Source organism: Thermothelomyces thermophilus, chromosome 2 (assembly GCF_000226095.1).
Source record: "Thermothelomyces thermophilus ATCC 42464 chromosome 2, complete sequence".
NCBI lineage: Eukaryota > Fungi > Ascomycota > Sordariomycetes > Sordariales > Chaetomiaceae > Thermothelomyces > Thermothelomyces thermophilus.
In genome coordinates this window covers 2,798,933-2,826,677 of record NC_016473.1, presented here as the reverse complement: position 1 = coordinate 2,826,677, position 27,745 = coordinate 2,798,933, and the positions used below count along the sequence as shown (strand labels likewise).

At 55.2% G+C, this 27,745-nt stretch overlaps 9 protein-coding genes across 9 annotated transcripts; 5 read left to right on the top strand and 4 right to left on the bottom strand.

The window, feature by feature from the left end:
• Positions 1–1,423: 1,423 nt before the first annotated feature.
• On the top strand, positions 1,424–3,463 carry MYCTH_79030 (general substrate transporter; the record flags this gene model as incomplete). The annotated part of the gene is made up of 4 exons (XM_003661703.1): positions 1,424–1,676; positions 1,778–2,042; positions 2,123–2,478; positions 2,562–3,463. The coding sequence occupies 4 exons, from the start codon at positions 1,424–1,426 to the stop codon at positions 3,245–3,247; spliced, it is 1,560 nt and encodes a 519-aa protein (XP_003661751.1). The 3' UTR covers positions 3,248–3,463.
• A 1,516-nt stretch (positions 3,464–4,979) lies between these two features.
• On the top strand, positions 4,980–6,141 carry MYCTH_79031 (uncharacterized protein). The gene is made up of 3 exons (XM_003661702.1): positions 4,980–5,085; positions 5,214–5,295; positions 5,478–6,141. Exons 1-3 carry the CDS (start codon positions 5,046–5,048, stop codon positions 5,920–5,922), a joined length of 567 nt encoding a protein of 188 aa, XP_003661750.1. The 5' UTR covers positions 4,980–5,045; the 3' UTR covers positions 5,923–6,141.
• A 26-nt stretch (positions 6,142–6,167) lies between these two features.
• On the bottom strand, positions 6,168–7,974 carry MYCTH_2301537 (TAF6-like protein). Its single transcript, XM_003661701.1, has 2 exons — positions 7,500–7,974; positions 6,168–7,431 (listed from the first exon to the last, which is right to left on the bottom strand). Exons 1-2 carry the CDS (start codon positions 7,885–7,887, stop codon positions 6,413–6,415), a joined length of 1,407 nt encoding a protein of 468 aa, XP_003661749.1. The 5' UTR covers positions 7,888–7,974; the 3' UTR covers positions 6,168–6,412.
• Positions 7,975–9,363: 1,389 nt separating this feature from the next.
• Positions 9,364–10,818, top strand: MYCTH_2301536 (uncharacterized protein). Its single transcript, XM_003661700.1, has one exon. The coding sequence runs from the start codon at positions 9,700–9,702 to the stop codon at positions 10,618–10,620; it is 921 nt and encodes a 306-aa protein (XP_003661748.1). The 5' UTR covers positions 9,364–9,699; the 3' UTR covers positions 10,621–10,818.
• Positions 10,819–13,478: 2,660 nt separating this feature from the next.
• MYCTH_2301533 (uncharacterized protein) lies at positions 13,479–14,977 on the top strand (the record flags this gene model as incomplete). Its single annotated transcript, XM_003661699.1, has 2 exons — positions 13,479–13,903; positions 14,006–14,977. The coding sequence occupies 2 exons, from the start codon at positions 13,482–13,484 to the stop codon at positions 14,907–14,909; spliced, it is 1,326 nt and encodes a 441-aa protein (XP_003661747.1). The 3' UTR covers positions 14,910–14,977.
• A 492-nt stretch (positions 14,978–15,469) lies between these two features.
• On the top strand, positions 15,470–17,824 carry MYCTH_2090611 (uncharacterized protein). The gene is made up of 5 exons (XM_003661698.1): positions 15,470–15,813; positions 15,891–15,962; positions 16,021–16,907; positions 16,964–17,043; positions 17,116–17,824. Exons 1-5 carry the CDS (start codon positions 15,639–15,641, stop codon positions 17,567–17,569), a joined length of 1,668 nt encoding a protein of 555 aa, XP_003661746.1. The 5' UTR covers positions 15,470–15,638; the 3' UTR covers positions 17,570–17,824.
• A 6-nt stretch (positions 17,825–17,830) lies between these two features.
• Positions 17,831–18,927, bottom strand: MYCTH_2090608 (uncharacterized protein; the record flags this gene model as incomplete). The annotated part of the gene is made up of 1 exon (XM_003661697.1): positions 17,831–18,927. One exon carries the CDS (start codon positions 18,925–18,927, stop codon positions 17,926–17,928), a length of 1,002 nt encoding a protein of 333 aa, XP_003661745.1. The 3' UTR covers positions 17,831–17,925.
• Positions 18,928–22,623: 3,696 nt separating this feature from the next.
• On the bottom strand, positions 22,624–24,264 carry MYCTH_2301526 (uncharacterized protein). Its single transcript, XM_003661696.1, has 2 exons — positions 23,540–24,264; positions 22,624–23,473 (listed from the first exon to the last, which is right to left on the bottom strand). The coding sequence occupies exons 1-2, from the start codon at positions 23,903–23,905 to the stop codon at positions 22,877–22,879; spliced, it is 963 nt and encodes a 320-aa protein (XP_003661744.1). The 5' UTR covers positions 23,906–24,264; the 3' UTR covers positions 22,624–22,876.
• Positions 24,265–25,872: 1,608 nt separating this feature from the next.
• MYCTH_47093 (glycoside hydrolase family 61 protein) lies at positions 25,873–26,391 on the bottom strand (the record flags this gene model as incomplete). Its single annotated transcript, XM_003661695.1, has 2 exons — positions 25,873–25,980; positions 26,044–26,391. Coding segments are annotated over 2 exons (456 nt in total), but the record flags the coding sequence as incomplete, so codon positions are not given.
• Positions 26,392–27,745: the final 1,354 nt, after the last annotated feature.

Genomic DNA, 27,745 nt, shown 5'->3' with positions numbered 1-27,745 from the left:
GTTCGAGGTGCACAATGGCCACTGCCCATGCACCCGAGTCCTATGTGCAGTACATACTTCCGTAGACACGAAACATCTCAACCTGAGAGCTCTCTACTTGCAGCTAGGACGGCGTTACCGTATCTCCAGCTGCATGCAACTCTGCCTTCGACCTGAGCCAAGAAGCAGGCAGATGCTGGGTTTTAGGTTTGTCACTTGCCATCCAGTAACCGAAGCAGAGCCGAGCTTGAAGGGCAAGCCTGGATGAACGTTCAGCAGAACTCGCATGATCGACTGCGAGATGGAAGGATTCGGCAACTCTCTAGAAGTCTGGTTGGTTCACTCCACGAAGGAAGGCACGCGGATGGTGGATCGGCGTTGGGGAAGGCCTGCGGCTTCGGCAAACTAGGAAGGTGGGTTGCGGGAAGCCCAAAACGCGCACCGAGGATTCTGGAACTCGCTGTTGCAGTGTGCACCTTAGTAAGTTCCGATATTTCTATTCCATCTTGGCACGAAATGAAGAGGTAGGATCTCCATACTCGACCTCACAAGAGCCGACGACGGCAGTGGTGCAGGCGGCACTGGTTGCAGTATAATTTTCTTCGCTGAAGTCTGAGGACATTAAAACGGCAGTTCCGCAGATAACCTGGAAGGCGAGCTTCGACCCCGCGATTTTGACGTTCCACTCGCCTCGCTAGAATAACGGGGTGTGGTGGGCGCGTGTGGATGCGGGCTTGGGGATTCGGTATCTGCCGAGCGAACGAGGGACGGAGTACTTACCGTTCACATCGTTGTTTCCCCGTTTTTCGCTATTTCGCCGAGTTCCTGTGGCCACTGATCGGCGGCATCCACAAAGTTGCCCCCAACGTCTCCAGCTTTTCGTGGTGGTTGGCGTTTGGTCAGTGAGCTAAGCATCCGCCAAGTCCTTTGGCAAGCCGCCGAGCGTCTTGGGCGCCGTCCTTGGCAGGAGGACCACCGCCCTCATTTGGCCGGATATGGGAACAAAGCCAAGAGTTTCCCCAGAACCGCTCCTCATCCCACAAGTGCCACCCCATCCCATCATCAGCTCATCCGATGTCCCGACTACCAGTCACATTCTCGCCCATCCAAGGGCATGTCCATGGAAACTCTGGGGTCAGGTTGGGGTAGTTATCAACCCCGCACTTGATCACTGTCTCGGTGAGATGCGGAATGCTCACAGCAAAGCAACCTCTCCCACATGCCGGCGGGTGGCCCCGGATACGCCACGCAACGTTGGGAAGCCATGTACAAGACGGCAATCATTGCCTGCATTCCAGGTTTGGACCGCACGGGTGGACGCGTGCGACCCGTGATGGTAGCAAAGCGTGCATACCTATAAGATCCCCCCGTCCGGTCGTGTCTGAAACCTCTTTCGGGCTTGCATCTCTCATCGCGACCGCTGTTCTTGAGAGACCGCAGGGCAATGGAATCCACACACGAACCAGCTGACCCCATCGCTAAGGGGGTGTTGGCGACAGCCAAACAGTCATGGCACGACCTGTTCATCTTCAAGCAGCGCGTCGTCGTGACAAACGAACTCGGCGAGACGAGCACAGAATGGGCGCGGCCCGTCCCGTTGCGCAACCCGATTAGTCTGCTAGCGCAGCTCTCGGCGCGCAACTGGCTATTTTTCATTGTTGGCTTCCTCGCCTGGGTCGCCGATGCCTACGATTTCCGTACGTTGAACCTCCCCAGCGCTCAATCAATGAACGCTTCGCCGCACCTCATGGCTCTCCGGTCCCCGAATTGGGAACTTGAGCGGCTGACATCGCGACAGACGCGCTCTCGATTCAGCAGGTCAAGCTGGCAGAGTTCTACAACACGACCAAGACGAATATCTCCACTGCCATCACCCTTACCCTGCTGTTGCGGTCTGTAGGTGCCGCCTTCTTCGGCCTTGCTGGCGACAAATGGGGCCGCAAGTGGCCAATGGTTGCCAACATGATTGTGCTCGGCGTGCTGCAGATTGGCACAATCTACAGCGTCACCTTCTCCGACTTCCTGGCTGTGCGCGCGCTGTTCGGCCTGTTCATGGGCGGTGTGTACGTTGGATTCCCCTTCTCCCACCCTTCACCCCCTTGTTGAGCCTGCGGCTTTCGCATCATCCGCTGATCCCCGCCAGCTACGGCAACGCCATCGCAATGGCACTCGAAAACAGCCCGCCGGACGCCAGAGGTCTGATGTCTGGCATCCTTCAGCAGGGGTACTCCCTCGGCTATGTGATTGCCGCATGCGCAAATCTCGGCGTCGGTGGCGGCGACAACAGCTGGAAAACAGTATTCTGGATCGGTGCTGGCCTTTCCATCGGCGTCGGCCTCGTACGCTGCTTCTTCCCCGAGTCCCAGCAGTTCCTTGAGGCGCGAGCGGCCGGCAAGGGACAGGCCAGCGCGTCAGCCTTCTGGAAGGAGACCAAGATGATGCTCGCGCAGGAGTGGAAGATGTGCGTCTACTGCATCATCCTCATGACTTGGTTCAACTGTAAGCCTCTGATTAGCTCTGCCCGCCTCGTCACATTCACGCAACCGGCGCTGACGAACCACTCTTTCACACCTCCTCAACAGACTATAGTCACACGTCCCAAGATAGCTACACCACCTTCATGCTCACCCAAAAGGAGCTTGATAATGACGGTGCTAGCCGCGCCAGTATCCTCATGAAAGTCGGAGCTTGCGTGGGTGGGACCATTATTGGCTATATCTCTCAGTGGTTCGGTCGACGGCGCACCATCATTGTGGCCGCCCTCATCAGCGGCCTGATCATCCCGGCGTGGATCCTGCCCGAGGGCGAGCGCAGCCTGTCGGTCACGGGCTTCTTCATGCAGTTCTTCGTTCAAGGTGCCTGGGGCGTCATTCCCATCCACCTCAACGAGTTATCCCCGCCCGCCTTCCGCTCGTCCTTCCCCGGCCTGACGTACCAGCTCGGCAACATGATCTCGTCGCCATCGGCTCAGATCGTGAACGCCATTGCCGAGAGCCACTCGGTAACGAGCAAGAGTGGGAAGTCGGTCAATGCGTACGGCCCGACCATGGGAATTGCCACGGCAATCATTGCCACGGGAATCGCAGTCACCACCGCGTTGGGCCCCGAAAAGCGTGGCCGCGAGTTCGAAAAGACACTGCCGGCGGGTATGAACATCATTCAGGGCGGGAAGGCGGTGGACGACTTGGAGAAGGGCGATTCGAGGGACGAGAAACCGGTGGTTGGAGAGGTGGAAGGTGGGAATGACGGATCAGGGGAGAAGAAATGAGGAAACTTACGGGGTTGCGGGCTAGCGAAACAGACGTCACATCTTGGTTCGACCGAGTAATGCGTCCCCAGTCCTGTGCGCTGCCGAGAGATGGGTCGGAGGTAAACCAAGTTGCGTTGATGGACGCACAGATGTCATGCTTTGCGCATCAACGGCGGGTCATAGCCTCAGTTCAACCTCAGCGAGCTCTTGAGAGTCTCAACACCCTCCAACAGGACCATGGCCGCCCCGAACGCGCATTCCATACTGCTACCACATGTGAATTTGCTGAGCTCCCTCTCTCCGTCGAACCGGCCTTGCTGCTGTTTTCCGACTCTGGCTACCAACTGCTTAAAGGTTCGCAGAAATTGTACAAGCATTTGTCCGGCCAGGATATATCCAGATGCATCGAGCTCTCGGTCGTGTTTCAAGATCTTTGGACTTTCCAGGGTGCCGTTGCGGCCACGCTCAGCGGCGAGGATGGGCTGTGGTTTCTGGTTCTTGAAAATTCTTCGACAGCAGGATTGCCTCTCATAGGCTTGGCGACTCGAGACTAACATCATCCTGTAATGACGGCATGGTTGAAGGAAGAGGAATCACCGAATCTCGCCAATTTCGCCGCGATTTTGGGGGTTTGACCATCCCTTCCTTGGTCGACCACCTTGCGCAAGTGATGCATGTCCTTCGGGGTCCCTGCACCTCGTGCCGGTCTCGTCCATCTTTGAGATCAGGCCCAACGCCAGTTTACGGGGTCCAGAGTAGAGAGATCGAATCTCAAGAGATGTGCTTCAGCGTTGTTCGCCAAGGTGTCGCTCCGCACGCGAATCTAACAAGGAGTCCTGACATGGCCCGTCAGAGGAGTCCTTACCATTGCAGGTTTATACATTATATGTATATACATTCCAATGAAGAAGCTCAACTGATCACTTCAGCAAGGAAAACAACTGAGCTCTTGCTCTTCCCGCCATATTTTCTTTTGTAGCACAAGCTTAATTTTCCCTTCCCACGGTTTTTTTTTTTCTTTCTTTCATTAGCCTTCTCCTGCACAAGGGTCCTGGGTCCTCCAACAAAACGGGAACTTTGTGGTTCACATTCAGATCATGCACTATCGTGATCCACAAGCTGAGGGAGGAGACGTTGACTTCAAAAAGTACACATCTGACGAACCGAGACGTCGAATCGAGGAGATTACGGGACTCTTAGCATTTGTCATGACTCGCTGAGGAACTCCTTGACCGCTCCAGTCGGCATTTTTGGAGAGCCTCCTTCGCCAGTTGAGTAAAACATCCGAGCCAATGTACAGACAGTTCAGGGAAGCCCAAAAGTGAGCAATGAAGGGACCAAGCAACGGAAAATGTAGATCTCAAAAATGAAACAACCGCCAGACTGATGGACTGGAGGCAGTGATTAACGACGGATCTCATTCTTCTCTGAGCATCCATAGGCACCAAAGTGCCCGATGCCACCGGTGCAGTGCCGATTGAGGCAGCAATGCTGTGGCTGGACGCCCATTGACTATCTGAAGAAGGAGAAGGGAAAACAAAAACAAATTTTTGTGGAGCGGGCTGGTAATGATAAACAGCGCTCCCAAGGAGTGGGGCATCACCTCACGTGCTTGGCTTCTCTCGAAGGAGCATCGGCCAGGCGTGCATTCGAATCGCCCGAGCTCCCATTGGCCGCATTGAAGCCAGGTGCCGACCTGCCGGGGCTTCGATCCCGATGCGCAACTTCGCGAGTCCGGCATCATCAACCTCAAATCTCGCATTTGCACGCCAACACTCCCGGTCCCGGATTCGCCCCTAAGCCGCCAACCACAATCATGATTGCCCAGCGAGCAGGAACGACGGCGCTGCGCCGAGGTACGGAATGCCCATTTCGAGGGAAACGTTTCGATCCTGTCACCCGACCGGGAAGCGTCGAGATGCTTGGGGGGAGAAACCGACGATGGAAAACAGAATTGGATGCTGACAGCATGACAACGCAACAGTGGCCGGCAACCCGAATGCCTTCTTCACCGCCAACGTTGCCAGGCTTGGGCTGGCCCAGCCGCTTTCGACCACGCAGTCCAGGTGTGTCCGAAACCCTTTCTTTTCTCCCCCCGCATCCTCCCGGTCGACCGAGATGTCATCATCAGAAACCCATTCGTCGAACCAGACAGCCATGCCAATTCCAAAGTTTTAAAAGGAAAACAAACGAATGATAAAGAAAAACAATGAATGAACCTCGCTGACACGCAAAACCACCACCAAAGGCCCGTAGCAACGCAAAAGATCACGGCCGCCGACGAGTACGCGATCCTGGCCAAGCAGCGCCTCAACCGGCCCGTGTCGCCGCACCTGTCCATCTACGACAAGCAGCAGACGTGGTTCGGCGGGTCCATCTGGATGCGCTTCACCGGCTCCGCCTTCAGCGGCACCCTGTACCTCTTCTCGGCGGCGTACCTGGCCGCGCCGCTGCTCGGGTGGCACCTCGAGAGCGCCTCGCTGGCCGCCTCCTTCGGCGCCCTGCCCCTCGCCGTCAAGGGCGGCCTCAAGTTCCTCGCCGCCTGGCCCTTCACCTTCCACCTGATCAACGGCGTGCGCCACCTGCTGTTCGACATGGCCATCGGCTTCAAGCGCCAGACCATCATCAAGACCGGGTGGTACATCTGGGGCGCGTCGTTCGTTGGCGGCTTGTACCTTGCCTTCTTCTACTGAAAGGATTCGGTTGAGCCTGGCGTGATGGTGAGCAGCGGAGCAGGAGAGCCCCCGGGGGGGGGGGGGGGGAGGGAGAGAAGGAGATTAGAAAATTGGGGAGGACGATGGGAGTGAGGCGCAAGCTGACAGGGACTTCTGCGGCTATGGTGTCTTGAGAGGATTGGACAAGGCACATCATGTATTTGACTACACTATCCCAATAGGACCTGTTTCTTTGTCACATGCGCATCAATGTGGTGGTATCTCGAATTAAATAAGGAGCTCTGACTATCCGTCATTTTCTTTGATAACTCGCTCGGACTCTCGCCGTTTTCATACGCCTATACTCCTTGATACCGACCAAAAAGAAAAAGGGAGAAAAGAACACGACAGATCCAGTTCCCATCCCGTTGTGCACCTAGTGGGCTCCGCAACGCCGTCCATACTTGTTCGAAACACCCCATCATAGCGCAAGTACCCGAAAGAGGAGAGACGATGAGTCTTGGAATAGTTAGTCTAAATGTCGGACCTCGAGAATGGCCCTGTTTAGCGCGTGGTTCCCCAACCGCGCCACTCTCTGCCCGATGACGGGTCCCAGGAACTCGGTGACCTGTTCCGCTTCCTTGGACAGATCCACGCCGTTCACCCCGTTGGCGAGGGAGATGGCCGACCCTCCCACGAGGCTGTCGATGGCCTTCATGATGCCGCCGACGAGCATCTCGAGCTCCATGGCGTGCGCCTCGCCCTTCTCGCTCAGCGGCTGCAGCACCGCGCCGTCGAAGCTCTTGAGGCTGGGCAGGACCAGGACGCGCACGGCCTCCGGGCCGCCCGACGCGGCCACGCCGCGGATGGCGCCGAACAGCACGGCCGGCGGGCGCGTCGGGTCGAGGAAGTGCTTGAGGCACGTACGCGTCAGCTTGGGACGCAGCAGCGCGTTGGTGGCGCCGTACTTGCGGGCCACCATCTCCAGCAGGCTGGCCGCCAGCTCTCGGAGGCTGTACTGCTCGCGCAGCGTGTCGGAGCCCTCGTCGGCCGAGGCGGCCCCGCCTAGCCTGCGGGACATGAGGCAGGTGAGGATCGGCGCGGAGAGGGCGCTCGCGTAGGGGTCGAGGAACAGGTTCGGGTTCTGTATGACGGCCTCGGCGAGCTCCATCATCTGGCGGAGTATGAAGAGGTCGTCGAGGTGGTGGGTCACTTGGTTTGTGATGAAGTTGACAAAGTAGGGAAGGAGCTGGTGCAGGCCGGAATCGGAGCGCACGGATTCAAGGGCCGCTTCTCGGAGTCTTGTCTTTTCCTCGTCGGGATCGTCGTCGAGTATCGCAGCTTGGATCTTGTCGAAGTACAGGATGAGTTCCTTGCTAATGACGTGCTTGACCGAGGGTCGGAACGAGACGTTGTCGTTGCCTGCGAGGGCGGCCAGGGCGGGGTTGGCGCCGGGCCCCTTCGGCAGGAGCTCTTTGGAGGAGGTCTCGGCGGTCGTGGGATTCTGGGGAATGGACGGCTGGACGCCCTCGATGGCAAGCCAGTGGGCTGGAATAAACATGGGCGTGGTCAGCTGTCTGCGGGGTGAATGAACGGCGACGCCGATTGGCACCTACCGGTGAAGCTCATATCGCGCGGCACTTTCGGCAGCGGAGCGTTGATCACTTTCTCAAAATCGACCTCTTCGTCGTCGATATAGAAGAGAGGCTGGCCAGGGCCAAGACTCGCTTCGCCATATCGAAGCGGGCGCGTGGACTCGTAGCCATAGAGCGGCTCGACATCGAGCACTTTGAGCGCTAACGACACGTCCTGCACGGTCAAAGTAGTGCGATTGGCGGCGCGCATAAATCGCAGGGACTCGACGATGACCTGCCCGATACGATACTCGACGTCTTGGGCGAGCACGCGCAGCGGCTCGTCTGCTAGCGATATCCCTATCGAGTCGGCAACATCTCGGACGTTGTCTGGGTTCCAAAGCAGCTTCGGGCCGTCGTGCGCGGCCATTTTCCACACCGAAGCGCCTCGAGTGAATTGCGCTAGGGTGAATGGCTCCTGACGACGTTGTGGTTGTTGCGACTCTAAGTTCCGTGACCGAGCTAGGGCTCGGGATTCCCGAAGCGATCGCACAAGATGTAGGAGAGGGTCTGGTCGGAAGGTTGCAAGAGCGATGGAGGAAACGCTAGTGGAGCTGCGGGCCCTCCATGTTCTTGAGCATCCAAGCTAGGGCCAGGTCAGCCGCGCCAGCCAGAGCTAGTAAGCAAATAGGGTATTCGTACAGTACATAGTACCTAAGGCAGGCGAGGAGGTGGATTCCTTCCATTGCATACCCGTAGATATTGCCTTAGCCAAGGTACTCGGTAGTAAGGCAATCAACTTACTGCAACTAGCACTGCAGAGATCTGGAGCTGGAACGGGTAGGCACTACCTGGCAGGTATGTACAGTACAGTACCAGATGGGTGCTTGGCACCTTGGTATTGTACAGCACGTACCTAAGTTAAGGTATGTATGTGTGTACATACATACATACATCGTAGGTACCTCACATAACACCGAGGTACCTTCGGTAGGTCCCATAAGTAATACCACGTTGCCATGATAGGTTGTATGTATGTACGTACGTATGTACAGTACGCACTGTACCGTAGCCATGTCATAGTACGCAATCCAGCGCGTTTCCTACGAGAGTTCGGTCGGCTCCGGACGGCCATGGCTTGGGTCTCAACCACGAGCTCAGCCCAACCATATTCCAGGTTTATCACGCTTGCCGCATATGCAGCCTTGCTAGGCAAAACCAGCTGGCATCCATTCAAGTTTTTCCCTCAGCGACGCGTCAAATAAAAATTTTTTTTCTCCTACCGTCTTTTTCGCGTGGCATCACTGCCAGGAACGGTCTAAATGGATGGTCGATTGGTTTTCTGATTTGGATGTTAGCGGCAGCAGCCGTGCAGCTGAGTTCGGCCATCCCAAACCGCCGAGCTGGCACAGTTGTACTGGCGACGATGGTTACACGGCGTTTGAACTGGCATCACCGCTTCGACTCCTGGCTCCATTTCGTCGCGCAAACTTGGTCGCCTCAGCTACCCCATCAGTTTCCCGGACCCCTGAGAGGAGACAGGAGCTGAACTTTGTTTCTCATCTGTAGAGCCTTTGAGGCTTGTTGAGATGGTTCGGTTCTATAATTAGCGCATCGATTGTTAACTTGACCAAAGACTGATTTGGGGGTTCTCTCCTGGTTACGTGTCTAAACAACCGCTTGACGCGCTAAGCGCTGTGATCGACTTCTCCAGACGCTCGCAGCCTTCAAGCACGAGCATGGCAGTTCAAAAGGCGGTGAACATGATGTGGTCGCCCTATGAGGTCGGGCAGTCGCTGCCGCGATGACGCCGGCCGCGGAGCTGGCCACACCACATTGAAGGCTCTCCCCGGTTTGGCTATGGGTCAGGTTGGTCGACTCGAGGTACGATGAACCAATCAAATAAAAAGTAACCCGCTCCAAGGCTCTGGGAATTGCGAAAGTATGGCCGCAGGCAGGGCAAGGCGAGTCTTCTATCAGGACAACTCATCTTGGGGGGGAGGGGAGGGGGGTTGGTATTGAAGCGTGAGAGTGCGTGGTTCCTGAGCCTGCCCGTTTGCTGTTGATTTTGCTGAAAACAAAGTAATTAGTGGGTGACATGTATGCGGCTCGAAAAAAAGAAAGAAAGAAAAAAAACTGACTTGCTCAGCCTCGAAAGCCAAAGCAACTCAAGCCTGCGGTTGCTGACTGTTAGCACCCGTCATATCTGATACTTAAACCCCTCGAGGATGTTGGCGGAAGAATGGCTCAGCGGCTCAGGGATTTCAAAAAAGCATCAGTGTCATCAGCTGTGCATCCATTCGAGATGGACAAGCAGCCGTCGTTTTCTGATTCTGCTCTCTTTTCAGGATGCGCATTTGGAGACGCCAATCGACCGACGCCGCCCTCCTTGGCCGACTCATCACACCGGGCAACACCCTCGAGTTGCTCGACGGATCAAAGCAGCCCCTCGCAGTCCTCATCCAACTCCCCGCCGTTGTTAGGCCACGACACCTACCTCTATGGACGGCCTATTGCACCGACATCGAACGCTGTTTTGGAACTGCAAGACCTTGGTCATGCACAGTCTCTTGCTTCCGTGGGAAACAATGTCAACTTCAACTCCCTTAGGCCGGGGTTGGATGTTGACAGGAACACCAGAGCCGCCTGCCATAGCGTGTCTTCAGGGCCCGCTACCACAGATGCCCACAGTGAGTTCGGGGCCACGGTGTTAGAGGGCTACCCAGCCTCTTTACCGATCCCGGTCCATAATTCTTCGTCTGGCACTCATTCTTGCGTCGCTGTCCGGGGAAGCATTCGCGGTTACGATTGGAGTGAAGAATCTGAAGACGGCTCCAGCGGCTACGGTCGGGAGAATGACGATGATCGCGCCGGGCAAAGTGGGAGCGGCGGCGGCGACGGCGGCGACGGCGATAGTGGTGATAATGACGGTGAAGAACAAAACGACCGTATCGCACGAAAGACAAGCCACAGGAATTCCCGCTCGGTCTCGCTGGGCCCACTGAACTGTCCGTACCACAAGCGAAACAAAGTTCGCTTCAATGTGCGCGAACATTGGAAATGCACCAAGCCTTTTGCGAATCTCAGTAACGTCAAGTCAGTATCGGCCGACAGTGCTCAACCATGGCCGCTCTTTGTGTGTGCTGACTATTTATTCCCTTGAATGTAGGATACACATCGGAGAGTGTCACAGGCGAACCAGAGTTAGCGACAATGTCGAGGATGGCATCACCGAGGACATTGCCAAAAGATTGAGTGCTCGAAAAAACGACTCCAAGATTTCCACTTGGGAATCACTCTGGAAAATCCTGTTCCCACGTGACGTCGAGGTTCCTCCTCAGGGTATGTTGCTCTATCAGACATCTTGAGATTCTTGAGATAATTATCAACAGTGGATTGTCTGACGCATGCCTCCCCTCACAGCATACGAGCCATGCCTTCTAACCGCAGCATACGAGTTCCTTGCAGTCGCTAGGAAAGCAACGTCGTACCCAGAGCGCAACGAGACGTTGCAGGTTGTCTCCGGCATACTTGCCAGGATTGGCTCGGATAAACAGACCATTGCTTCTGAACTTGCTAAGGTGATGGACCAATACTATGAAGCAAAGTTTGCTCACGCCTTTCGCGAGTTTGAACGCGAGATATCCCAACAGCCTGCAGCTTCGGCGGCAGGGTCCAAGCCGCGAAAGCGCCGAGGAAAACGCTCCAGTGGGCCTCCTTTCCAGCGGAGCCAGAGTTTTGCCTTCGAGAAGAGAGGCGGCACTCGGGCCCCGGCTCAGCATGGGGGCCAGCCATCTCCGCGTCAGCGACTCCTGCAGCCGGTGCCGCTCCCATTTGCAACCGATGGGACTTACGGCCTTGCCTCTTCGCCCACCAGTTCCCGTCATCCTCGGCAACAACAAGGGAGCATGGTGGATATCCTGTCATCTCACAAAAGAGCGGCCCAACACCAAGAATGGACCTCGCATGGTGCTCAGGGTGTGAACTTTCTAACGGAGCCATCGACTCTACAATACGACCATCAGCTGCAATCCGTGCCACCATCCATTGCAACGTGGGGCGGTGAGGTCTCGACAGGACACCAGTTGCAGGCGAACATTCGGCACGCCTCGTCTGTTTCCAATGATCGCACTGCATCAACCTGTGACTCTCAACATCAGCTCCATTCGCCAGGAGGCTTCTCGGGCACTGGTCCGCCTGTGGCTTATCAGCAAGGCCAACTGACGTTCGAATCTCGCCCTCGCCCTCAAGCCCGCCGTGACGGGTTCAGCTGCTGGGATAACATCGGTATGCCGGGCCGCTATCCCAATACAGGCGTAAACTAGAATGCCAGAAATTTGCCACAGACCAGTCCTTTCTTTTTTTCTTTTTTCTTTTTTCTTTTTTAAGAAGCTCTGCTTCGGTGGCCACATGGACGATTAAAGAGCATTCAGGGAGGAAACACATGAAGGTACGACTACCAGCCATGCTCCTCTCCCTTTACTACCTTTGTACTCTCGGTTAACGTTGCAGGTAGTTCTTCTGTTTTCTAGGCTCGGCTTTTCTTCTCCACTTATTCCTTTACAGTTATAGTTGATGTTTGGTCGCTTGGCACTGCTTCAGCAGCAAGTCAAGCCTCCCAAGGAACAGACATAGCATGCCCTCTGCCTCAAGAGTTAACTGAACGCAAGTACCGGGTGGTAGTTTGCTTTTGGGGAGCATACTTGGAACGAGAGCTCATCATGTTTTCTGGCCCTTTTGGCCTCTTTCTGTGCACTTTGAGGGTGGCATCGTTTCTTGGAATCGCGAGCATTGCTGAGGCCTACGTGTTTGAACACAAAGCAAGAGGCCGTCATTGTCCTCTTATTATGGGAAGCAAAGGTTGGCAAGACTATGCTGATGAGCACTCCTGTTACGGTCACAGAAATTTTCTTGCTCTGCATTTATAGAACGCTTTTGTGTCTCTGTATATAGAGGACTCTGGTTCTTCTTGCGATCGTTGCTAGTCATCTTCTCGTCTGAGATTCAGTCAGGTTAAGCCCCATGTTCTGCAATGATTAATCATGTTTACAGCTGTCGCACTTCCACCTAGGTTCCGCAATTAGCGATAAGCTGACTGATGGTTCTGCAGGGAACTGTGTTGGTGAACCGTGGCTCGTCACACGGAACCGCTGAGCACTCTCAGACCTGCTGGCGCCTGCAAGGGACTCATCGCCTCTTTCGTCTGATCAAAGGTGGTTGAAACTAGGCAGATGCCAGAGAGCGGCGAAGGGAGCGAGGGGGGATGTCCACATTCTTAAAACAACGATCATTGACCATCAACCATACTTAATTTTCCATTCTGCTCAAGAGGAGAAGATGTCTATAAGGTGGTTAATATCGCAAGTGATAATACAGCATTGCGATATATTCTTAACTTGAAAGGCTGCTTTCACCACGAAGATTTGCCCGTTCACTTGGCCAGCTCCTTCCTAAGTCTAGCGATGAACTCGCCTCGGCGAGTTGGGGATAACGTCAGACGCGGAAGGAACAAAACAGTCGCCCTTCTGGCGATCGGCTCTGCCTCCTCGCGGGTCAGAATCGTGGGGTTTCCCAAGGGCAAGTGTGCTATCTGAGAAGCCGGTCAGTGCAGAGCTGTGGAAAATTCGCCAGCATAATGCGTGGTTATATTTCTTCCCCCGTCGCTCCTCTTCTTCCCCGACGAGCGCATTCTCGACGCCCTCGACGACCGCAACTCGTGCAGGAGAACTGTAAAGCACCATGTTAACCCTAACAGATCTTCCTACCGAGGTTATTGCCAAGATAGCCGGCAGCCTTGAACACGTCAAGGACCTCGTCGCTCTGCGCCTCACTTGCTCGCGCATTCACCAGGCGACCGGCGACACCTTGATTCGCGAGGTCCAGAGTATTCCCTGGCCGATCTCCCGTCGGAGCCTCAAGGCCCTCGACGAGGTCGCCAACAGCGCTGAGATTACAGGAAAGCTGCGCGCTCTCCGTCTTGGCTCGCACTATATCGCCCTGGATTCGTGGTCCGAGGAGTACAACATGCTGAGCCGACTCGCTCACGGCGCCGCCGACGACGGAAACCGATCGGCCGAGGAGATCCAAGACAGGCAATACATAATCCTGAGCCGGGAACAAGAGAGGTTCTGGGCTTCGGAACAGGACCGCGAGATGTTGACGCGCATTCTTCGGCGACTGGTGCGCTTGGAGTACGTTGAAGTGACCGACGGCGAATTCCTCGACCCAGTCGCTGCGAAGAGATACTGCCTCCACGAGAGCACTGCCTTCGGCGCGGATTGTGTGGAGAGGACAAGCGGCAGGACATACGACAGCGCGGCCAGCCCTTTCGAAAGATGGCCAGAGGGTTCCTGCCACTGCAACGGGCTCGGCCACAACTTTGCCATCCTCCTTAAGGCGCTGGCTGCGACACAGCGGCCCATTAAACTGCTACGCGTTTGGCACTGGTAAGTCCGATCTGCTAAATTTTCATCGCCTTTTATTTTTCTTGTACTTCCGTTTCATTAGGGAAAATTGCGAAAATCGCTAATAGAGCTAACGATAACTAGGAACAAGAAACATGAACTCGACTACGCTCCTGTGCGTCTGATGCCTTGGATCGCGGGCCCTAGTTCGGCGCTCCGAGGTGGCCTCGCCGTCAGTCTGGCCGACTTGACGGTGCTGTCACTAATGCTTCAATATAGCTCACCGGCGATGGGCTCTCATTACTCGTTCCTCCCGGCACTGGTCAACCTCGCCCCGCGCTTGCAGCAGCTGACCCTAATGTTCGACGATGCCCTGGATCGTCATAAGTCCAGGGCCAGCCAAGAGGTCTTCCTGCGAGCCTTCAGCGAGTTCGCGCAGACTGCCCGGCTGCCCTCTCTCCGCGTCCTCGACCTGCGTCGCGCCACGATCAAGGCCGCCGATCTGGTGCGCCTTTGGAAGCAGGTGCGTGGCACCGCGACCGAGATCCGACTCAATGTCATCGGGCTCGTGGGCGAGACCTGGAAGACGCTTTTCAGACAGCTGCAAGAAATGTACGGCCGCGCTAGTCTGACGACCCGGATAGGCAGAGATCAAGACGGCTCCGACCTGGACCTAGATTCTCCGCGACAGGTGCGTGTGGATTTCTCGTGGCTGGTGGAGCAGAGGGCACCGACCCAGGACGACGACGGCTCGGTCGACTCGGACGAAACAGATGACGACGGGCACATCATTGATGAGACGTCGTACCTACCTAAGGGGCTCGTTATCTTCGACTACGATGGCTTGGCGACCTGCCAAGAGGGCTGCCTCCGGTTTATAAAGGAAGACTGCCACCAGAGACGTTGCCGGCATGTCAGCATCCGTACTATCCTAGATCTTTATGAGGTTGAATGCGGTTTTTCGGCTGGCATGAGCGCTTTACGTAGCTCGATTGTTATCAGCAGGGAGGAACTAAAGGAGATAGTTAACACACCGCCACCGTCATAAACTCCTATCCTTGTATGTAGATGGCTGTCAAGAAAAACAGAAGTATATAGCAATAACCTACATTTAACGGCGCTCTCTAGAGACCTAAGTGACTTATTCTTAGATTCTTCTTATATTTGAGGCTCCTTAGCCTATTTTAGGTCAAGAGCACAAACTTTAACTAAGGCAAGCATAATAGTTCACATTTTGATTAGCAAACCTTGTTTTATACTATATATACATGAGCTATAGCTTTTTGTCAGCAAAGTCGAGGCTCACTGCACCGCCAAGCCGATCTCTCAATCGCCGGGAGGTCCCGAGTTGAGCAGCAAGTTTAGTTCGGGGCGCCGGGGTAGCTCACGGAGCTGAACGGGAGCTGGTATGGTCACGGGAGGTGGGGCCCTTTGCCTCTGGTGGCTGAAGCCAATTGGGGTGCTGCCATCGCAACTCACAAGCACGCAATCGATTAGCGCCTGACCTCACCTTCCTCAATCACCCGTCGAGTCGCTCAGATATGAAAATCCTGCTCACGATGACGAAAACAGCTCTGGAGTTTTCTCCCATCTCTAGAATCAGATCCAGTTACTGGGGGTCGACGAGGGCATCGGGTGATTGATTTGTGACGCATCGCACGGCAAGAACATCGATTGCATCGCCGCACACTCGCGTACCATCAACTTGTTAACTCCCGTTGGTATCCGACTCCCACCGGCCCAGTTCACCCGACGACTTCCGGAGTGGCAGATTGCCATGAACTGTCTAAGCGGAAAGGGTGTCGCAAGGCCCGTCGATGTGCCAGTCGACAAAAAGGCCGTGAGTGACATCGTAGGAGACGATGAGATTATAGGCGTTCGGCCCGGGCCGGCTAAGATTGGAGTCGCCGGCGCTGTGTTCCTCATATTGAACAAGATGATCGGGACAGGCAGTAGGACACCCTCAATGCTTTAATCTCGGACCCTCCCATCCAAGTTTGGCCGATCCTGATTCTTTGGTAATTAATAGTCTTTTCCACACCTTCGAGCATATTCGCCGCCACCGGATCGGTGGGCATTAGCTTGCTGTTGTGGGCAGTTGGTAAGGACAGAGAAGCCCGTCAGCTGTTGCAAGATCGCTGACCCAAACCCCGAACCAGCCGGCCTCCTCACCCTTTCTGGTCTCGGCGTGTACCTCGAGTTCGGCCTCGCCATACCGAGATCCGGTGGCGAGAAGAACTACCTCGAACGCATATTCAGACGTCCCCGCCATCTGGCCACCGACGTGTTCGCCGTCCAGATTGTCCTGCTCGGATTTTCCTCCGGAAACGCCCTCGCCTTTGGCCGCTACGTCCTCCTGGCCGTTGGCCACCCCATGCCCGACGGCTGGGTACCTCGCCTGATTGCGGTGGCTTGCATTACTCTTGTTGTCTTGCTGCACGCACTCCTCCCGAGATGGGGACTGAGACTCACCAACGCGCTTGGTATCTTCAAGGTCCTCGTCCTGCTCTTGATCGTCTTTTCAGGATTTGCCGCTCTGGCGGGCTACCGGCTGGTTCCGGACCCCCACAACTTTGACGACTTCTGGGCCATCGAAAAGGGGGATGGCTATGGCGGAGGGGGGGCGTATGCGTATGCCACCGCCCTCCTGCAGGTGGTGTACAGCTACAAGGGCTGGGAGAACGCCAACTACGTGATGGGTGAGCTCAGAAACCCGCAACGGACGCTCAAGATTGCCGCACCCCTTGCTGTTGTCGGCATCACGCTTCTGTATGTGCTCGCCAACGTTGCATACTTCGCCGCGATACCCAAGGCCGAGCTTGCCAAGTCCGAGGTCATTGTGGCCGGGCTCTTCTTCCGAAACATGTTTGGCGAGAGCGCAGCAGCGAGGAGCCTACCCGCTTTCGTCGCCCTCAGCAACATAGGCAACGTGCTCGCCGTGAGCTTCGCACATTCTCGGGTCAACCAAGAGCTGGCCCGGGAAGGCGTCTTGCCATGGAGCAAGTTTTGGGCATCTACCAGGCCGTTCAACACCCCAGCCGCCTCGGTATGTGGCGACAAACCTCTCCAAGAAGCTGGACCATCCAAGACTGACAGAAGCAGCTCTTCCTCCACTGGATCATTACCGTCATCGTATTGGTTGCGCCTCCTCCGGGCCCCGCATACAACTTTATTGTCAACCTGTAATTACTGCTGCCCTCTTTCGGCCACTCCGTTCTCTCAGACCCTCCTGACTAACATTGGGAACCTGCCAGGTACACATATCCCGGTGCTTGGATCAACGCCTTCGTCGCCGGAGGTCTCATCTACCTCCGGCTCACCAAGTCAGAAAACTGGTCGTCCCCCTGGCAGACCTATCTCCCGGTACCCGTCATCTTTCTTTGCCTGAACATCTTTCTCGTTGTCACTCCGTTCATGCCGCCAAACAGCGACTGGAACGCCGATGGCTACCCGTACTACGCTTTCCCTCTGGTCGGGACCGGGGTTCTTCTGCTCGGTGCTCTGTACTGGCTGGTGTGGACGAGGTTATGGCCGGAATGGACGAGTTTCGCAGTCACCGACGCCTTGGTCCTGAAAGAAGACGGGGAAGACGCGGCCGTCCCTGGTAAGTCGTCCGGGCCGCAGAGTCCATCATCGGTGGCGGCGGAGGAGCAGCCATTACTGGGGCCGAAGGGAGATAGGGGGCAGGGCTATGACAGCATTGATTGATGAATTACGACATGTGGCAGACGAGGGTCTGAGACTTTAAATATGATCTAACGTCAATATCATGGTTTTCGAATTTGGGTGGCAACGCTGTTAAGAAAGCATCGGAATATCATCAAGATGTTTTTTTTACCGACGATGGAACAGTAATTAATTACGCGGGAGCCGGTGAACCAGAGTCCGCAGAATACATGTACTATTAGGGCTTCTGATGCAGCTGACAACCAGCGATGAGAGAGAAAATGGAGGCATGGGTTGAAATTGTCTTCCTCGTCACCCTTACGCAGGTCTTGTCTTCATATTTGCCATGTCCTTCGCATCACTAATGTAATTATGCACTTTTCCACAGCATGGCCGTATCACGCAGACTGGGTAGCTATTAGAGCCCTCTCGATGACTCTAGCGGTATACTCCCAGACCCTCTCAGGCCAGCCCTCTTGTTTGTAGTCCTCAAACACCTTCATGGCGCTCGGGGCGATCTCGTCGCTGTGCTCGTTGACCTGGTGCAGCCTGCCTCCCTCCCGGGTAAACTCGGGGCTGGTCAGGTGCCAGGCCTGGCGCTCCCCGCTCTCCTCGGGGGTAATGCCCCGCAGCCACATCAGCGCCGTCACTCCCCGGCTGACCAGCAAGACGGCCAGCTTCCACAGCCAGCTGCTCCCGGGCGGCGCCTCCAGCCGGGCGAAGATGTCGGTGCGCACCAGGCCGGGAAACGCGTGCAGGAAGACGATGTCGCCGTGCTGCCGGGCGAGGTGCTCCAGCGCCAGGCTCGTCAGCGTCGTGGTGTGGCGCATGACGGCCCCCGTCGACCAGTTCTTTTCGTCCTCGAGCCCGAGGTCGTCCTCGACCAGGGGGCCCTCCCGGCCGGCGGCCAGGACGCTGAGCACGCGCGGCGCGGGCGCTCCGCGCAGGAGGGGCGCGAGCTTCTCGACGAAGCGGACGCGGGCGTAGTAGGAGAGGGCGAAGCAGGTGTCGAGGCCCTCCCGCGTGTGCTGCGGCCCGTTGATCGGGATCAGGCCGGGGCTCATGTACAGGTAGTCCACCTTGGTCTCGGCGGCGGCGGCGGCGGCGGCGGCGATCCGGTCGCACGCCGCGTCCACGTCGGCCAGCAGGGACACGTCGGCCTGGAGGAAGACGACCCGGGCGCCCGGGTTGAGGCGCTCGAGTTCGGCGCGATGGTCCGCGAACCGGGCCTCGGACCGGCCGACGACGTAGACGGTCGGGTCGGCGAAGAGCGTCACCGTCGTCCGGAGCGTGTGCAGTCCGATGCCGCTCGTGGCGCCGACGAAGACCGCGACGACGCCCCTGCGCTGCTCGCTCTTGAGCGCCGCGTTGGCCTCGCGTATCGCTGACAGCTTGGTCATGTTGCGGGTGGAGCGAACGGAAGTCCTGAGAGATCTAAACTAAAGCGATCGGATTGACTACGGTAATTAATTAATAATTAATGCACAGTTTCGCTATTATTTATTATTGTCAGAATACCTACGGCCTACTTAGGTGCAATTGCTGGAAGCAGCAATTGCGGCGTCGCTTTTGCAGTTTCGCAATTATTACCCGCAATCTAGCAAGATCATGTTGTTGTCGTTCAAAAGGCCAGTCAGCCCCCGAGGAAGAAAAGAAAGGAGAAGAAAACGGGCCTGCCTACCTCCAGGGTAGGAACCGGAATTTTACGGAGCCAATGTCGCCGGACAATTGGTTGTAGGTGTGTTTTTTGAATGTCAGTGAGAAGAAGGCGGTGTAGCCTCAAATCGAAGTCGGGGGGTTCCGATATCGTCAACCAACCATATTTTCTCTGAAACACCAAAGGCGCGCCTGGAAACGACTGTGAAAACTCGTCGAGCTGACTGTAGTGTGGGTGTAGCTTAGGTCTGCAATATTTTCCAAGGCAGTGTATGTGGCAGTTTAAAGAAGTGATTTAATTAGGTGTTTAGTACGGATATACGTACGGATTTATCCTTACGGATACTGCCTTGACGCAGTGCGAAGTGCAGTGAACCGGCACTCGCGCCGCCAAAGTGGGCTCCAAGCCTTACAGCAAAATAATTAATAATTGAATTAGTTAATTAACATCGTCTCGAAGAGTATGTATTCCGTGAAGCATTAGACACCAACACCATACGCCAAGCAATTGCCCCAATTGCCCTCCCTGAGCAATAAAGGGGAAATGATTACCTATTCATTGTGCAATAGCTGCACACCGTGGCTCTCCAGACCATAATCACGAAGCCGACTTGGCCGACGTTTTCACCGAAGCCTTTTCCATGGGTTGAAGTCTTCCCTCTCAGGCAGTGTCAATTCAGGTGGTATCTCAACCGAAGCTATCAAACGAAGAAGGCACGGGTAAGGTGGTCAACTTTCCCGTGCCCCAATGCAACCCATCCCCAAGGTTTTGCGAACGCGAACCGACCGTCTATCGATGCAATGCACTCCCACCCGAAAACAATAGCCGTACAGCAACTCCGATTTTGTGCTCCGATTCCCATTTAAACCCATGCAGCACCCTCTAGCTTACGGCGGTAAAGGGAGCACGGCAAACAAGACTGCCGTGAATAAAGCTGAGTAATGTCGCCTTACCCACCCTAGCGTCATGCTCCCCTTAGATTCCTTTCCGCGCTGTAATTATGCCGTGGCTGACCGATCCCATCGCAGCACCGGCACGGACGAAAGCAACAGTGCGGTGATATCCACTCATTTGCCCTTAGTTGGAGTTGTCCCAAGGTCGCGGCTGATCCCATTCGAAACAGGAATCACCGAAAACAGATCTTCTCGGCCAGAGTCACCGCGGCGGATGGATGCCTTGGGCGGCCGTCGAAATTCCGAGATGAATCTGCCGGCCCCATCGCCGACAAGTCTCAGAAAAAGACATGCGGACCAAAAAGCGCTCTTCTGGCATGCGCCTATCTCACATATCGATCGGCATCCGCGTCTTGGCGCTGGTAGTCCATGAGCGCCCTCTGCTCTTGACCAAGGGTAGGGTCCGCTGGATAATCCTGATGAGGGACCGGGAAAGAGTCCGCTTCAAGGGCACTGCTTGAAACATGGCGGTTTTCCGTTTCTCTCGGAGAAGAGTAAACGGGTCGGAGAAAAAACTTCCGGGAAAACAAACACAGTGAAGAGAAAGGAGAAGAAAAGAGTCAAAATCGACCAGCGACGCGCCTCAACCTAAAGAAAGGAAAAGTAAACAATCAGGAAATGGCAGATCCGGCTGAACCACTATGACCTCTTGGGACGACCTGCATGTAGATACATAATTAGGCGTTCATTGTCCAGGCCCAGCCCGACCTGGGCAGGCAGGCGGTCGGTATAAGAAGACGGGCGAGTATTTCAGTCTTGCTAAGGGGTGTTCTTGGCCTTTTTCAACAACAGTTGGTCCCAAGATCCTGCGACGGCCGGTTGAGGCGACCGGGGAGGCGCTGGAAAACAAGGGGAAATCCCGAGCGGCGCAGCGAGGCATTGTCTTGTTCCGCCGCTGGAAGGGGACAAGACACTTGAGGTTGTGATAGGGCTGCGCCGCAACTGTCGACGAGAGTTGGATCGAAACACGGTGGACTGAAACCGCGTGCTACAGCTCGGTGGCTGCAATCAGTACAGCTCAGAAAGGCTGCAAAGATACGACACCACAGCGGTATTCGCGCCGTGGGCGGCACTCCTGGACCAACTGTTACGGTCTGCAGAAGTAGGTGATAAAAGCGTTGATTGTTCCAAGTGCCAGAGGCACTCGGGGAAGCTGTCTAAATACATGTTGACCCTGGCTCGTCATCCCTGTTGGTGGGTCAGTCAGATCTGACCCACTAGCAGTCATATGCTGTAACACCGCGTTGCCTGTCGTTGGCGTTGGATGACCCCCCCCCCCAAAAAAAAGGGTCCTTTGACATTTGTACGTACGCCTGTACGCGTGAATGGTCTTTAAAAAACGGGGCCGCTCTTTAGGCAATGATCAATGATAATATGAGACCAGAGACCTAAGAACCCGATCTCGGGCTCGACTCAACCCAAATTCGAGCCGAGCGTCGGTAGGCATCGGAGGGTTGGTTTTAATTGTCAAGTCATGCCGATTCACGACAGATTTCCGTCGCATCACGAGACTTCCAAGAACTCCGTTACCGTACCGGCTTAACCAGAGAAATCGACAAGCTCGGATTATTAATGACGAGGCCCGGGGCTTTAATTATATCAGTGTTTGGGCATGTTAAAGGTTCCCATCTGTGCTTCAGCTCTTTGAACCCCCACCCCCCCCCCCCGGGGTTTTTTCTCCAGCTCCCATTCTTGATTGTTGGTTGACAAAGTGCCGTGTCGCGGCATTTGATTGATTAATAGTTGGGGGGTTACCTAGAAACGTGGTCGAGGCGGACTCCGCCCTGCCGCTCTACTTAATAGCCCTTCAAGTGCTCGTTCCCAAAGAACAGCTGATCTTGATCGAACCCAGCCGGGTAAGGATTTGGACCCAGGAAGGGAACGTGCACCCTTCGTCCGTGCTAGTGTCGCCGGACAGAGCCGAATTCGTAACTTGTATTGCGCCGTGTGGTACCACACCCGGGCCGGTCGAGATCCGACGCTGGGATCAGCGCTGGCATGCGGGATGATAAGGGGGCCATACAAGAGCGGAGCCGCACTGCGGAGAAGCCGATCTGACTACACTAGTGATTATTAATTATACATAGGTTTCCTGTTTCTTTCTGTAATTAATTACTTGCTTGTCTCATCTAGCCGCCTCACGCAGCGACAGCAAACAGATGCGTTAATTACTACAGAGGTCAAACCACTATTAGCCGTGATCATGACAGCTCGACAGGTCCTAATTAATTAATTATTCAAGGACGTGTTCTATTAAGCAATGCTCGGGTCTTGACTAATCTGGGCCGTTCCACTCCCGCCCTTTTTTTCTTCTTCTTCCCATTTCAATCGAGGGAATCAATGTATACAGAGAAGTGAAAATTGAGACTAGTCTGTCGCCGTTAAGTATGTTGTTTCTTTCAAAGTGCCTCTTGGCTTTTCGCAGAGTGACTAGGAGCAATTTTGGGTTTCAGGTTAGCGGCCACCAACGACCGGTATCAGCAACTCTCCTGATTATTATAGTATATCAGAAGCAGCCAAGCTTCTAGGGAACCAGCCACGAGCTATATACACCGCTTTGCACGCTCATCAGCGTACAGATCATATCCTTTGTCTATTTATACCATTCTTTTTCTCCTTTATAGATAGTTTAACAATGCACTCTTTCTGTTCTTCGTTGCCACTACTCTTAACGCCTCTCAGATGCTTATTCGAGCTCTCCACTGCGTTGGACATTATGTACTTTCCCTTTTTCTTATTTTACAGTTCATCATTAACATTAGCTTCATGTACGTAGGAGTCCCCGGGCCCGCCGGTACCCGAGTATCCTCTCATGGACCGGCACTCGAGGTAGTTGTTCTCGATAAATGGCGTCGCGACCTGCACGCCATAGATATCCGTCCACTCTTTTTCCGCCTCTTGGAAGGGAAAGGCACGGGCTCGGACCCTCCCATGGACGTGAACGGGAGCGTTAGCGCCAACCGTCATGGAAGTGTTGAAGAGTCGGATCATGTTGTCGCACGACGTAGCATTTGCGAATGTGGGTTGGTTGGTGATGTTCTTGAAAAGTTCCAGGGGGTAAGGGTTGAGCGCTGCGTGAGACAGGCGTGCCATCTCGAGCTCGAAAAGATCAGAGGAGTCCAACCCGACGCCTCTGAAATACGTGTGGCCGTTGGCCAGGCGGTGGTAGGCATCGCAGAGCGGCTCGTACTTGGCCGGAGTGACAAGTGTTCCGTACGCTCTGGACCCCTCCAGGGCAATAGGATTGGTCGCACTGATGAGCTGAGCAGGGGCCCAGCGAAAGGAGGAGTAGCCATCGCCTGCGAGATCCAGCAAGGGAAACTCGAACCCGACACGCTAGTACTTGGTCAACATATGTTGTCGCGTCGAGTACACACGGTTCAGCGTTGAAACAGCACTAACCGAAAAGTCGTCAATGGTAATGCCGTAAGCACGGAGCTGGACGTCGTGGTCATGGGCGGCCTGTACCATCAGCGGGTACATCCCCTCGGGGAAGCTGGGCACCAGAGCCCGGTAGGCCCGTTCGAGAATGCCGTACTGCGGCGGAATTAGGCGACGGGCCGTCTCCAACGAGATCGGGATGATGGCTAGCGTCGCATTCAGAACCCCGGTGGCACTGTTGGGGAACAGTTCTGCCAATGTGTTGTGATGATCGTGAGTCGTACAGGATCTCACTGTCGCCGCTGACTCGCCGTGGGCGAGCAGCAAAGAGAAAGATGCCAGGATGGCGGCAGCAAATACTTGAAGGAGCGAGAGTCGGAGAGCCATTCTTGACCACGAAGCTCGACTCAGAGACGGCCAGAGAAGACCGGACCCTCGTAGGTGCGCTGCGGCGAGGGAAGGGAAGCTCGGCATGCGAAATGTCATCTTGGGTGACGGGGCTGGAATCAGAAGCAGATCGTGGACTCGGGTGAATCCGCCGGCCACCCACGCTAAGCTGAATAAGTCCAGGAGAAAGATGGAAGACAACAGCGAGCATGACAATAAGAGAAAAAGGCTGAGTGAGAGAGATCAAGACGGAGAATGTAAAGACGATGGCGGACCGAGCAAGATACGGCAATGAATTCTTTTAGACCAGCACTGGCTTGGGTCTGGGAGTGGCATCAGACGGAAAAGGTTCGGGAAGTGCAACATAGTAGTCAATGTTCAAAACGGCGCGGAGGCTTGCCGGCGTAGCCAGTGGCTTTCCTTGTTTCGGATGCGAGACTACTGTTCCGGCATGGCGGCCACGAAATGACAGAAGCTGGCCGTGTTTCAGGCCCGGATGTTGGAGCTTCCGGGCAGGCGTCGCGCGACGGCAGCCAATCGGGCGCGCCCCAGTCCGGGATATGCTTGCCGACTTGACGTCCCCCGGCGTGCTGCAGCCGTTGCCGCTGTTTTTAGCGTGAAGTACCGAGTACGAATGCTCGCAATTCATTAGTTAGTACGCAGACGGTATACACTAGTTTGCCATCATGAACCCTTGTCAGCAGCGGTTGAACGAGCTTGCCATGGGATAATTATGGTAATCCCAGCAGTTAGAATTTCCTTGCAGGTTCCTCGCTGCTAGAGGGCTCCAATTTCAATGCGGGTTTTCTTGCGTGGGCGACTCGGGTGAGGAACAGCAGAATGCTTTCATCGGTGCAAGAATGCGGGAGTTGCTTTCTTGGTACCTCGGTTTCTCTTCTCCTTCCCAGTTAGGAGTATGTACTTTACAGTACGGACTAATCTGTAATCCGTACTCCGTACATCTGGCGAGTCCCCGCAAAAATGTCAGGCCACGACTTTGTTCTACACCCCGTTCTTTCCGTGTAACTCTCCACTGCCTTGGCTCCTCGCAAGGATTTCCAACAAGGGTTTAACAAATCCTCACAAACACACACAGACACAAGGAGAACTTTGGTTGTGCTGCACCTCGGTTGCTGCCGATCTGTTCCAGGTACCAGGGGGAAACGTTTCAGAAACGCCACCGAGTCGGAGGTGGGCCCTCGGAACAGAACGCAGACAGGCTCTTCCAACCCTAACCCCGCAGTGACTTAATGGGCAGGTACTTTACAGTATGTATGGGGTCCTCGGGTGGAAGACACTTCTCTCTAGCGACAAGATTATGCAGAGACTCTTGTCAAGCTTGTATGTTACTATACATACAAGTACATACAGGGCCGACTGCCCACTCTCCCGATCCTGAACCTCCCTACCCCGACACGACCACCCCCTTTTCACGCCAAACATACAACCTAGGGCCTCTCTGTCAACTCATCCCCGTTGACGCTCGCCGGTCCGCTCCACTGCAGCTTTGTCGGCACTTTCTTCTGGAGAACGGGGACCAAGACGGTATCGTACAGGCTCGGCGAGCCGCCGGCCGCCTTGCTCCCCGGCTCGAGACTCCCGAACTGGTTCTGGTCGGTGCAGCATGGGCTGGCGGTGCCCCAGAACGGCCGGGCCGCCTAGGCCGTCCAGCCGATCCACTCGTCGTTGGCCGCCATGTAGTCGAGCAGGTCGTCGAGCATGGTGGCGCACTCGGTCGTGTTGGACCCGCCAAACTCGGTGTCCCACGCTCTGGACCCAGGACAGGAGATGAGGAGTCAGCCACGACAACTGACAGGGAACATAATGGACCGTCTCCACTTCCGGTACCCATTTGCCAGAGCTGAAGCTAGTTTCATGGTTAAAGGCAGCATTCTGAATCTCGCGAGATGGTCCGCAGAGCTTTCCAGAACTCTTCTTCCATCTCCACGACGATGCCGTTGTTCTATTCAGGGACCAGGCCGGTTGGCATCCGGCGCCGACTCGCTCCAAACGGGTCCTCCAGGCGCCGTGTAGTTGACCTGGCCCTGGTTAACCCTCCACAAGTCGACCAAGATCTAGAATGGGTACTGGTCAGCAAGCGGCAAAGCGGCTTCCAGATCGTTGGAGCCGGGACTTACACCCTCGTCTTGTGGGCCGTAAGCGCCTGGGAGCGCAATACCCGAGGGCAGCTGCGTGCTCCCGCCTTCGGTGACCCTGATCTGGGTGCAGCCGGGGTAGAACTGGGCGCCCATCACGGTTCCTGCGACGTGCAACCCCAGGATCTCGTGCCGCAGCAGATATTCGCCGGGGACAAGACTGGGCGGGATCGTCACCTTCCACTTGGCACCGTGCTCACGGAGGAGGTCAGACGCCCAGGGGGGGTTGGCTGACGGGTTGTACGCGAGCTGCTCGATCTTGACCCAGACGTTGCCGCTGTCGCCCTTGAAAGACTTGCAGTCGTCATTGGTGCAATGGGCGAGATAGCTGGAGCGAGGGGAGTTCAGAATTGGTTAGCTTCAGCCTGTAAGCTAAGTATGTTGCCATAGGTGGCAAGACTCACTTCATGACTGGCCCAGAGTGGCTGCTAAGAGTCCTCCAATGATCTGTGATGCAAAGCGAAGTGAACATGGTACCTGCTGCCAGATAGCTGATGACTTGAAAACCCGCGGGGTAAGCTCGATAGCGTGCTGAATAGTTACGCAAGAGTGTCATCTTCTGCTAATCAGGGCACTCTGCGGAACAATGTCAGCGTTGAGTACGTGCCCGTGCTGCCCGCGAGACTAGCCAACGTCCTCCGTGGCATGCCGCTCACCTTGTTGGACTGAGATGTATTACGTATCAGTAAAGAGTGATGGAGGTACCATTCGGACTATTATTACCTAGGATTGTAGGACGGATGACAAAACATTTTATCATTCAGCACCTAGTTTCAGATTTCTCTCAACCCAGTAATTACCGGCAAAAAAAATGCACCTGCTTTCTTGTTGCTCTCGTAACGAGTGTGGACTCACCGGCTTTCCTATGTCTGTTGGCATACCGACTCGAGAAGGCCAGCCCTCCCCAGGTGGACAAACGTTGACATGCTTATGCGTGAGCTCTCTTGCGCGGAGTGCCGTGATGGCTGCCCTAAGGGAATAATTAATATGAGGATGGGGGGTGGGACGCTTGGAAAATGATGAGAGAGGCATAGCCGGAAGGGTGCCCAGAAACCGAACTAAGCTTGGGCCTTCGAACAGGGCCAAGCATCTTCCAGCAGCTGAGCATTGATGGAAGATGGTTCCAATTGATGGAAGGAGGTTGTAGTATTGTAAAATGTTCAAAAGAGCGATGTCTCCTTCCCACGTTTGCTGGCCCTGTGGCTCTGTATAAGTAGAGGATAGGAACAAAGAACCCTCCGTTTGCCAGCCTGTTTGCCAGATCCACAGGGCTTATCTAACCATACATGACAAACGCGTCCGCAGACAAACGAACTGTATCAAGCATCCAAATAACATGAGGACGGTAGAGAATTGCAGCTCATACATCGACTGCTCTCAGGCTTCACGCCACTCATCGGGTGATTCGAGAAAGTCGACCCAATACCCACTTTGGTCAGGTTGACTGTTGGCTCTCGCGCAACATTCTAACAGACTACCGGGAGCTCAGAACGAGTTATCCGTATTGACAAAAGGTCCTATATAAGGTAACAGACGATGCCTTCGGGGGTGGTTCAATATCGTGAAGTCTCAGCCTGGCAGTGATAATAAATAACATCACGCCGCTTTCTGTTGCGAACACAGGAAAGAAACAGAAAAATGAATCCAGTTCGTTGCCTGTCTGGAAAGAGTCGGGGAGTTCTGA

Coding starts and splice junctions, on each gene's coding strand:
- MYCTH_79031 (XM_003661702.1), top strand. CDS start 5,046: ATGATTGCCCAGCGAGCAGGAACGACGGCGCTGCGCCGAG. Junction 5,086..5,213: donor AACGACGGCGCTGCGCCGAG/GTACGGAATGCC, acceptor ACAACGCAACAG/TGGCCGGCAACCCGAATGCC. Junction 5,296..5,477: donor CTTTCGACCACGCAGTCCAG/GTGTGTCCGAAA, acceptor CCACCACCAAAG/GCCCGTAGCAACGCAAAAGA.
- MYCTH_2301526 (XM_003661696.1), bottom strand. CDS start 23,905: ATGGCTCTCCGACTCTCGCTCCTTCAAGTATTTGCTGCCGCCATCCTG. Junction 23,474..23,539: donor TTACCATTGACGACTTTTCG/GTTAGTGCTGTT, acceptor ACCAAGTACTAG/CGTGTCGGGTTCGAGTTTCC.
- MYCTH_2090611 (XM_003661698.1), top strand. CDS start 15,639: ATGAACTGTCTAAGCGGAAAGGGTGTCGCAAGGCCCGTCGATGTGCCA. Junction 15,814..15,890: donor CAAGATGATCGGGACAGGCA/GTAGGACACCCT, acceptor GGTAATTAATAG/TCTTTTCCACACCTTCGAGC. Junction 16,908..16,963: donor TCAACACCCCAGCCGCCTCG/GTATGTGGCGAC, acceptor TGACAGAAGCAG/CTCTTCCTCCACTGGATCAT.
- MYCTH_2301536 (XM_003661700.1), top strand. CDS start 9,700: ATGGCTCAGCGGCTCAGGGATTTCAAAAAAGCATCAGTGTCATCAGCT.
- MYCTH_2301537 (XM_003661701.1), bottom strand. CDS start 7,887: ATGGCCGCGCACGACGGCCCGAAGCTGCTTTGGAACCCAGACAACGTC. Junction 7,432..7,499: donor GCGCGATATGAGCTTCACCG/GTAGGTGCCAAT, acceptor TGTTTATTCCAG/CCCACTGGCTTGCCATCGAG.